At 38.0% G+C, this 11,654-nt stretch overlaps 1 protein-coding gene across 1 annotated transcript in view; it reads left to right on the plus strand.

Annotated features, from left to right (window-relative positions):
* LOC117431211 (heparan sulfate glucosamine 3-O-sulfotransferase 6-like) overlaps positions 1 to 11,037 on the plus strand; it is a 36,688-nt gene extending 25,651 nt beyond the window's left edge. The window contains exon 2 of the mRNA XM_034051939.3: positions 8,419 to 11,037. Within this exon, the coding sequence (XP_033907830.1) occupies positions 8,419 to 9,037 (619 nt within the window). The 3' untranslated portion in view covers positions 9,038 to 11,037. The remainder of the gene's footprint in view (positions 1 to 8,418) is intronic.
* Positions 11,038 to 11,654: the final 617 nt, after the last annotated feature.

The following is an 11,654-nucleotide window of genomic DNA, read 5'->3' on the forward strand; positions in this document are numbered from 1 at the left end:
AGTAATGCACTGGCCTTAATATTTCATGACTTCATGTGTAAGTCAGATAATAAAGGGAGGACTGCACTCAGATTCATTAGAGGCATATTCTTAAAACATTAACATACAGAAAAGTGCGTTGCATCGTGTGTTAATATTTTACAGCCTCGTTCTCTTTTGTTTGTTCTAGTTTATTTTGTCTGTTTCTTACAGTCACATAAAACAGGCTTTGTGTCCCAATAGAGGTGACATGACTCTTGAACCAGACCATGGATTATTTCCCCTTCCTTTGCTAAACTGATAAGCAATTAGGCTGTTTCATTGAAAGTGGACAATTTACTCATCCCTTAGCTTCAGCGTTAATTGGAGCTATTATCTCCGTTGCCCTGGGGCTCTCAGTTAAACACAAGAGTCTCCAGAGAAAGTGCAGTACCGTACCTGGTTACTGGTTTCCAGTTAAAATTCACCATTTCTTTTCTGTCTGTGAAAGGTTAGAACATACAGTAAAAACAATTAAAGTCTCATTTCAATGATATTGCGATACAGTGTAGACCTTCTAAAATCATGACTGCATTGCACAAACTCAGGACATTTTCAGGTTTGACATATCTCCCCAGTAAAACCTGCCACAGGGGTATGCACATGTCAGCTTTATCTCAGCTGTGACTTTGATCACTGTACGTGTGGACTCCTCATTTATCGCAGGTTGAAGGACCTTAGGAATGGAGCAGTGAGACTGCTGCTTTCACTGTTCCCAGGATTCCATTTCCAGGGAGGTCAAAATAGCATCCGGTATTCAGTGTTAATGAGATGTTGCGGTTGTCTCGTTATCTGTCAGATCTCTCTCTATTCATTGGTTTTATACTAGTGGTTTATTTTATTTTTAATTGTATATCTCTAATGGCTGCACTGCTGGTATCCTGGGGAAGTATTTTGTTACTGGATTACTGGCTGTATGATATTAATCTAAAATAAATGTAATAGTATTTTAACTTTCATATCCCTTTGTTTAAATGATAATACTTTGTTTAAATTTGAAAATAAACAGCAATAAAATAGTTAAACAAATGGATGCACAAGCGTTTTATGAAAGCATAGGGAGGCAAGTTAAAAATATTTGGTAAAGCATTTTGACAGGGTGGTATGAGTGTGCTTCTTTACCATGGTAAAGTGAATAAATGTAACTTTATATGTATGTTACATATAAATGTATAATTTTAAATTCACAAAATGTAATGTATCAAAATGCCGTCTTTTAGGAATTCTGACATGACAAGCTATTTGATATTTGTGATAGTTGTATATCTAACATTTCCATTGGAGAATGTTGTTAAAGCATTTACTCAAGTCTGTAATTTAATCCTATATGTTTGAAAGGGGGAGAACTCAACAAACAACTTGCGAGACCTTGGATTGTGTTACATATTGTAGTGCTTCAGTTCTAGCTTTTCAACAGGTGTCTTCCTTCTTTCAACAAGATGGATGATAAGGACAGAATGAAAACTTTGAACATCTGGCTCATTTTTCTTTATTCAATTTGGAGTACATGGGCTTTAGCTTTATTACCTCACAGAACTATTCAGGCTTGTTGTTATAAAAAGGCCCATGCATGTGCAAACTAATGATAAGAAGAACTAAAAAGATCAATGTTGAAACAAAAAAAACACCCTTTTTTATCTGGCCTATAAAATTATTCTGATATGAGAATATATCAGATTCAAAAGAAAATGGAAAACAGAAAGGGCTCTTCAACTACAAAGCTTCATTATGAGAAACCCGCAATCCTTCTGTAGGCATTGCTTCTCTGGCTTTTCGTGTCAATACACTTTAGACGGGAATTTAATTAGAGCTGCCAATTAAAGATTTCAATAAAAAAATGACTTCTAATAAAAACCTGCTCTTCACAGGCGTCTTTAATCGCGTTTGCAGGAAAAAAGGGCCATCAATAATTAACTGGAGTAATTGAGGGGAAAGTGTTTCTGAGTTAATGAAATCGAGCCTGCCATAATTACGGACAGAAAGAAGCCTGTTGGAAACAATGAGTGGTCTCTTACAGCATTAGCTATTTAGATGTAATACAGAGCTGTTTAAACTCAATTATAGACATGTCAGCCCCCCTTTAGAAAGAACAGGGAGATCGTCTGGGATTTAGAGTCCCTGTTCAGAGCAGTGACACTACAATGACAATGGTATAACCAACATTGACTGGTAATTCATTACAGAACCATGCAATACCAAATCAGGATCACTGTGCAATATCTGTACCAAACCCTTTGAGTTGCCATGCTGTGGTCTACTTATGGTTTATTTATGGGGATAATACACTGGTATTAAAATGTTTTCTCAGTGGTATTTTTCAAACTTCTGTAATTGTCAGAATGATTCAGTCACCTGTTCTTAATGAGCTGTACTGAAACCCCCATTGTACACACCAATGCTACCTGCACATCTGCACCATGAAACTAGACTGGGTTCTGCCAGCTCGCATACATGACTGAAGACCAAGTTACTCTTTACCCTGACCGTACACAACCAGATGTTGAATGAGTTTAAAGGATTAGACACTAGAGGTTTCTACTGGTTAACATTAAACAAAGTCCCTGTGACAGAAACTCAGTGAAATTACAGGCAGCTGATTAGCATGGTAATAGCTGCTGATGTTAACATGACTGGTTTAAAATCCTAATAGCTGGCCACCCACGTGTACTGACCTGTGCTTAAAACAGTTTGTGATATCGGTTTCTATCATGATCTCGAAGATCTCTAAAGCTGGGTGCATTTTAGTAACAGCTGGAGCCCAGTCAGTGTGTGTGTGTGAAGGAGAGAGGGCAGGAGTTTAAATCAAAGAAAAAACTGTAACTATTTACGTAGTTCTGCCCTCCAAAGGCAAAAGCCAGTATTAACATTTAATATATTACTGATATACCAATCAAGCAGCATTCCTCGCTCAACAAAATTAAAAAGCTGTTTCATTTTTTGTGCTTATCAAACATCTATAATTTCAACAAGTGGTTACAGTTCAAGAAAGTACACAGTGATGAAGTCTGAAGTCTTCTAGTTTTATACAGACTGCTACAGTGTATTTGAAGCATTCAGAATAAGAACCAAATGTGTACACTTAAGTAAGTTTGAGATATGGATTTAATTTCAAATTATAGGCGCTTGTCCAAAGTTGCATTATATGAATCATATTTACTTCTTCATTGGCGTAGTATAGACAGAGATACATTTATATATTTTTTAATTGTGGCTGTGTGTTGTGCATTTCTTTCCTAAATCATGTATTGTCTTTGAACATCACTCACTCATAGTGAGTGTGAGCCTCACTCTTCTATCTGCTGTATTGCTTTAATAACTAAACAGTACTGTTATATTGTTTTCATGATTGTTTTCAATGTAAACATTCTGTAGATGCACCGAGGTGGTATGACTTCCATTTCATTGAATACATTGAATTATACATAAACTTACTTCTTTAGGATCTGTGTTCCTTCATCATCGTGGCTAGTGGTTTTCACAGTAGGGTATCATCTGAGAGTGCAACATCAGCACTGTTATGAATCCTAATTAAATATCTAAATTCAAATGATTTTTAAAATAACAATGTATTCATCAAGTAGATTTTTTCTTTCTGCCCTGGGGCTTGGAGTCATTATTGTAATAACTACCATAACAGAGTCCCTAATTTTCCGGATTTTTATACAATCAGAATTTACAAATATTTGAAACTCATTCCATGAAACAGTTTAAAAACTCAAACCAACTTCCCATTTCCAACTTGTCCACATGTATCTGAATCTAATTCGAAGATGTTTTCACATGGAAACTTGTAGTTGTAAATTTGCAGCCACATTTAAAAATATTATTTCTAAAGGCCATTGCGCCAGTGATATTGTTAGTGCTTTTAGCTGCACCAAAACGTAAACATTTTTCCACAGATGAAAACCTTCCCAACATTGTATAGAGCAAGAGGCCAATTGAATACCTGGGTGGGACTGACAAAAGACGTGAGTTGACATGAGCTGTCTTTACCAGAAACCAATAAATGCCTGAGCAACAAACCCACAAACCGAAGTTCCTTCAACGACTACTTGTCTAGGCCGCATTTCCTGCCTGCCAGATGGGAGGAGAGGGATGCTGTTGTATCTTTAGCCAGTTGCACAGCAGTGGTGTGTTTTATTAGTCTTGCAACTGTCCATTAGGCAGTAATCTTGTGCTCTGTAACTGCTTATCAATGCAGAACGAGCAGGGCTGGTTAGCCTCAGGAATGAGGAGCGGTGGCTGAGATTCAGCTCTGCAGAGCCAGTACAAGACAGTGATGTTATAGGAGCAGACAGTGATAGACTGCATTTCTAACTGTTTTGCTAAAGATGTGGAAGAATGTGACCCATGGCTTAGAAACTCATGGTCAGGTGATAGCTGCATGAGCACCATCTGTCAGAATACAGTGAGTTGATATGTGGAGTGCTTAGCAATGGGTAGAGCGATCACTTCCAGGCTAGGTGGACAGAGGTTCAACCATTGCTTGGGGATAACCGTATACAGCTGACACCATTTTATGTGGACACCTCAGGAGAAGGGAAAATCTGTCCCAATTAAGTGAGAGGCAGTTTAGATGACCTTAGTTACACTTTTTTGATTCTTGATGAAAAGAAAAAGAATGAAATCACATCACGTTATGATTAAATGTTAAATACATCATTTAAAATACGAGTCCATGTTTTTTTTCCCCCTAAACAAAATGAATCGCACCTGCGATGTTGACACGACAACTTTCTTTGCAACAGCAGCTTGAGAAACCACAGAAGGCTCCTCCTTCTCAAGAGTTCAACGTGGTTTACGCAAGTCACAGCTCTCTGCCCTGACTGAACTGTGTTACGAGGCCTGTCTTGTTCTGAAAAGCGATCCCTGTTCATCATTTAAAAATACCGTATCCCAATTAAACAAAGTGACGTCCCAATTAAACACATAAATAGCATTGGGAAGAACTGTTACCCTGAGTTGTATCCCATTTAAGCAGCAATCCCGATTAGGTGACGCCGACTGTACTGCTTGCCATCAGTGTTGCGTGGTGCCAGTCTACAGATGCCTTGCAATTGGGATTATCTAGAGCCTGGTTCATATGTCTGAAAGCAATGACAATATCTTCACGAACAAGGACAATATCTACACCCTTTAGTACATGCTAAAAGCAGGATTTGGCCCAGTCTCCTTTCTCTGTAACTTCTGGAATACAATGAAATCAGCAATGCACAGTGTTCTAGGTGGGGACATACCTAGTGTGTGATCCGGATTATTATATGATTTAGCACATAAATTTTAGTATAAAACAACACATATATTGAAACAGAGCTACAAATAAAAAATACTTTTAAATATACCCCAAACAGAAGGGAACAAAACGGGATAACTTGCCCCATGCTTTGGAATGCTGATGATATGGAATTGAAGTGGTTTCCCATCAGTAGCTAACAGCAGATAGGACTGTGTCTAATATTGGGGAGTTACTGTACTGTATTTAGTGGGAGTTGCTGGTGGTGGATTACAGCATATTGTTTAATCATTCTGGTGGCAATATAATATATGACCACTGGGGTACTGATATAATCAAAAGGAAACTATCTAAATTATCATTCTACACACCAAAATAAAGCATGTTCTCAATCAGCATAGAGAGATCTGGGCAGTGATTCAAGATGTCTGAGATAACCAGTGTTCATGATTTTTTAATCTGCCCTAGAAATGACTCTGTCATGTTGTTGATCATTCCTCAACACTATTGCCTTACAGAGACTGAGGCTGGACTGTAATAAGTCATCCTTTTAACTGTCAAGTCGCATATATTTTAACTGATTCAGTGGATATTTTATTAGGTCTCAAAACTCCAGTTGAGTCCAAGTAATTATCCACCCTTTCTCTTTTCAAAGTTAACCAATTATTCAGAATTGCATAGCGACAAACAGCCATCAAGTACCCATCTTCACTGGTCTACCATGAGGTAGGTATAGGTACCAGAGAACTGCCATGCCTCCCTGGACAGTATACCACTGATCATTTTTCAATGAGAGCCCCGAAAAAGAGCAGAGCCTGGCAGAATAGTACAGCTCAACTAATTCTGGCCTGGCTAAATTTCCTTTGCCCTCTCCTTTCCCAAAACACATGTGCTTGCCCCGCTGCTCTGAATAGGGACAGAACACCCTTCCAACCCCCTGCTGCAAGGAAACATCTTTATTTTCTATCTTGGCCGCAGTCTGCTGATGTGTCAGAAATCCTAGCATATTTCTGCCTTGGCTCTGGTCTGCCTGTTGCCCAGTCAGGATTGGACTCGGGCAGCATCGCTGAATACCTGTGGGTGCCACAGCTTCCGGCTAATTAGTGTATCAGCAATGTCCTGGCAAAACAATGTGATTATTAAATCTTGGCAGGGACTGTGATATAATTCCGAATACGCTTAGAACACAGCATCTTTAAGCTTTTAAGCCAGGAGCTTTTGTTTCTTTGTTTCATAGGCCCGTGTGATAATGTTGCCTGATATCCCAAAAGAGCCAACTTCCCAACATTTCGGGTTGTTTAACATACCTTTGTCAAGTGAAAATGTGTTTGAAAACAAACAGTGGAGTTACTTTTTAGGATTTTGATGTCATGGTAACTACACTCACTTATTTCTATGGAAATCTAGTAATGTGCTTGTGATGTAATGTACTACATAGTTATATATTATTTACTACATATATATCAAATTAGAATAACTTATATATGTTATTCTAATATATGTTATTCTAATTTATTTTTGCCAAAAATAAATAACTGGCTCGTGTGAAATTATTGCACTGTATTTTTGCATTTTATCAATGCCATAACATGCTTTCACTGTGCTTTATTACACTTTGCTATGCTTTTACTATGATCAACTTTTATAAGGGATGCAGTATATGTGCAGTAGATAGCAGAGCCAGTTGAGAAAATAGAGTGATATAAAGAAAAAAGACAAGATCGTTGTTATAAAATTGTCTCTTGTATGTTGCTGTCCTACCAAAGCACCCATGGTATCGAGACGTAAATCTCAAGGTGTGTAGAACAGGAGCATTTGAGTTTGTCTTAGAATTAGCCCAATATTTAGTTTACAATTTTTTGCTAGAGGCAAACCTTTTGGAACATTTATTAGTGCATGCAATTACCAATGAAAATATGTTTCTATATTCATTTGTAATTAATGAACACACTGGCAATTAAGTTGTTAATTGAATTACGACATTAGTGCCAGCTTTTACATTGTGCCTTAAGCATTAAGACACTCATAAATGTATTGGACAGCAAAGTGTGTTTTTTTATTCCTGTATTTTGAGCCAGGATTCTTATCACAGCAGGGTTTGCTGGGCTGGGCCAAGATGTGGAATATCTGTGTTTAATGTCAACGGTTTGAAGCACATCTGTTCTGGTGCAAATATTAATTTTGAACCTCAAAAAAACATTTTATGACATTATGGCCAGGATTTTCAAAAGGTCGTAAATGATAACTCCAGTGTTAACCCACAAATCGGTATGTAGCATTGATTTTGGTATTTTCAAGTGGTCATTATGCCTATTTCGTTATTAAATAATTGTGCTAATGTGACTTTCGAAATTATGTTGATTTACCAGCAGTGCTTCTTGCAACTATTTCGGGAAATTTGGTGAAATGTAACCCCAGAAAAAATGAATGGTTAGCAATTTTGCACCTTAAACTAATTACAAACCAAATGTTCAGCTTCCAGTGTAAACTTGCTTTTTTCACAAGCCCGTGTGATAATGTTGCCTGATATCCCAGACAGAGTGATCCTGATTATAGTTACCAGATCAGTGTTTAAGGTGTTAATGGTCTCAGGTTTTATATTGCTCAACAAAGAGAAATGTATTCAAGCATCCCTAAGTCTTACCTGTCATGTGCACTTCAATACCCCTCTAAGGTTTACTGAGCTCTGTAGCACCACTTCTTCAGCGAAGTTTCTGTATTGTTCACACTGAAAAACTCATAAGGTAGAGCTTAATCTCAGCTGATCTCTTTCAGAGGTGCAAGGCACACCTGTCCACAATATCAATAGGTGTGACCGCGTAAAACCACAAAACAGCTGTGGGAAAAGTTCCCCATGATTGAATTATGCAAATGCTGAAATTGTGAATTTGATTGATTGAGGAGTAAACACAATGTTCTTATTTTTTGCACATTCCTAACCTTTATTATTTAAACATATATAGTATTCTTTGTATTAATATTAATGCATATATTATTTCCATCCTGAACTAGTATGAATAGATTGCACTGATCCGGAGGGTGCTGTAAGTTCAATAATGGCAGCCCCATTCACCCCCAGGCTTCGGACGTACAATACAGGGACTGCTGGTTTAATTTGAAATGTTTTTAAAACCACATATTAAAATGCTGTTTTATCCGTTCCACAGAAACCTGATGCCGAGGACGCTGGATGGCCAGATCACCATGGAGAAGACTCCCAGCTACTTTGTGACCAAGGAGGCGCCCAAGCGCATCTTCAACATGTCTCGAGAAACCAAGCTGATCGTGGTGGTGCGCAACCCAGTGACAAGGGCCATCTCGGACTACACCCAGACCCTGTCCAAGAGCCCAGGCCTGCCCAGTTTCCGGGCGCTGGCCTTCAAGAACGCCAGCACAGGGCTGATCGACACTTCCTGGAGCGCTGTGCGCATCGGCATCTACGCCAAGCACCTGGAGAACTGGCTGCAGTACTTCCCCCTGTCCCGCTTCCTTTTCGTCAGCGGGGAGAGGCTGGTCTCGCACCCTGCCGACGAGATGGGCCGCGTCCAGGACTTCCTTGGCCTCAAGCGGGTCATCTCTGACAAACATTTCTACTTCAACGAGACCAAAGGCTTCCCCTGCCTCAAGAAGCCAGAGGGCAGCAGTCGACCACGTTGCCTCGGCAAGTCGAAAGGGAGGCCACACCCACAGATCGACCCAGAGGTGGTGCAGAGACTGCAGGAGTTCTACAGGCCCTTCAATCTCAAGTTTTACCAAATGACCGGACATGACTTTGGGTGGGATTGACTTCCTTTTCCAATGGCACTTTGATGGACCTTCTTTACTATTTTAAGAATAAATAAAGAATCAATCATTCATCCAATCAATGGCAAGCACCTACTGTAGGACAAGGAAGCTTTCCATGTTTGGTTTAAACTATCTCTATGTATGCAATGTAAACTTTTATGTTTCCAGTGGCATCAACAGAAGCTACGGTCTAGTTGTTGACTACCAAGATTTCCAAGATTTTATCTAGTACTCATACGTGGGAAGGTAATAAAGCAATTCATGGCAGGTAGAACAGAGGTGGCAGGTAGAACAGATCACCTTATTTATGAGCAGGATGTTAAATGTGTTTTGGTACATTATAAGGGGTGTGAAGGGAATAAGTAGAGGGACTGATTTACACACAGTGCAATAAGAATACAGTCAGACTGTATCCCTACAGTATCCCTACATCTCAAATAGTCATAATCAATCAGTCATGCACATAACATTTCAAAGCTACATTCATAATTTAATGTTATTTGTTTTATTGATCTATGGTTCCTGATGATCAGTTGCTGTTTGACACATTATTATAATTATTATAATTATTGTTATTATTATGATTGTTATTTTTGTTATTCTTTTATACTATTTTATAAAAAGAAAGGGATATCATATTTCCAACTCTTCACAAATACATGTGAATACAGGTTTTGGGGAACTACAGAATCATTGGGTAGAAATTATGACATTATATTGGTTTTTTTGTTTGTTTGTTTTTATTACAGTGCTCCTTCAGTATCTCAGATGTGAGCGGCAGGCACTTCAAATCAATTTTAGGGATCCACTCAATTAAAGAGAAGAGGTTTTGTAGATAGCCTTTTGAACTTTGTACTGTGTATTATACAACTACCAAGGTGAATTTTTAGATATTTTTTGTATTTATTTATTCATTTTATTTGAATTGTAATATTTTTGTTCAGTTCATCCCTTAATACAACCCTGGATTCATTAAACTGCACCACTCCACAGTGCTCTACTCTTATCATCCTCGGACCATGCATCCATTTATACAGATGTCAGGGTTTTCATCTCTAATTCATACAGTACATAGTAGTGTTAGTGCAGTTTGTATAGGTTTGTAGGGTCCTGTTGCCAAAGTTTAACGTTCATGGAAATGTTCTACCAGGCATGGGCAACTCTGGTCCAGGAGAGCCGTTCTATACCAAGTTTACCAGCTCTAATGTAGTTAACTTGTATAGGATCTGCATGGAGGTTTAATTAAGAACATGGTCAGGAATGGGCAGGGTTGCCCATTCCTGTTTAGACTGTTGCTGGTTTCTTTAGCAATGGCTGTCTCATATATAGCAAACATTATATTATTCATAAAAACAAACACATTCTTTAAATAATGGGCTTTGTGAATATGGCATATACATTTGATTTAATTATGTAGAGTAGGATTCATTATTTATGTATTTTACAATTTAGTTTCACATGTAAGTAGTCCTCGCAAATGTATCCACCCAGTATGCAGTATCTAAGTGGTATAAAATTAATTTTACATTTAGAATATTTTAGTTTTAGAAACTCTTGACTCACATAGGAGATCATGTTGAGCTGCCAAGACATGTGAAAACAAGCAAACAAACAAGGAAACACTGCATCGCCATGAACATTATAAAGTATTGCAATGGCAGATCCATAGTCTTTGATTTAATTCAGGCCAATGTTTGCAGTCCCCATGAACCTGTCAATAACTATAAATGTAAATGGCTGGATTATAATTTATATTGCACATTTTATGTAACTGAGGACTGAAGGTACCTAAATTCTACATGGTCATTGTTCATGTAAAATGACATTTATATATTGGTTTCAACAGCATTTCTTTAATCTCATTTACTGCCATTTCAGACTAACACTGTTCTTTACTGTATAAAATAATTTATATATTAAAATTAATACTGTTGCCTGCATTGAGCAGTAAGTAACTGTGTTGTATATATTTTTTTGTAAAATATTAGTAAAATTATTATTTTAAATTTGTGCACAGTGTCTGAGTCATAAGCTTGGTCAGCTGTAAAGGGTAAGCGCTGGATGTCAACAGATGAAAACACTACATTTTGCCACATACTATGCGATTGGTTATATAAGAAAAAACACCATCAGGTCAAATATCTTGGGGTGTTAGGGAGGGGGCAGAAATCAATAGGGAGTGTATGTGTCAACATTCCAAGGCTGAATTTGAAGTTATTAATACAGAGAGAAGACTTTCTCACGTGAACGGATCATTTGTGAGGGTGGCTTGAAACCTGTGACTTTTGCCCTCTGCCTTTCCCTGACCTCTGACCTGGACCTGAATTAGGCTGCTGACCACAGCCTGTGTAGAGTAATAGACTGACCAACTCTGCTTCATGATCCATTAATACCAGTAACTTAACTAAGAGACCAGAGATGAAAAAGAAATTGTGTGGTCAATAGCTGATTTCTATCTTTATAGCTGTGATTCATGTTGCTGTCTGTTTGATTTAGCAAGGGAGTTGGGTATGATTAATATATCATAACCATCAAATCCATATGTGACCAAATGGCAGTGTTTTACAAAGTCCAACTGTATTAGGCACATCATTTTGTCAAATTATACGCAAGACTT

The sequence above is a fragment of the Acipenser ruthenus genome, chromosome 22 (assembly GCF_902713425.1).
Source record: "Acipenser ruthenus chromosome 22, fAciRut3.2 maternal haplotype, whole genome shotgun sequence".
NCBI classification, from domain to species: domain Eukaryota; kingdom Metazoa; phylum Chordata; class Actinopteri; order Acipenseriformes; family Acipenseridae; genus Acipenser; species Acipenser ruthenus.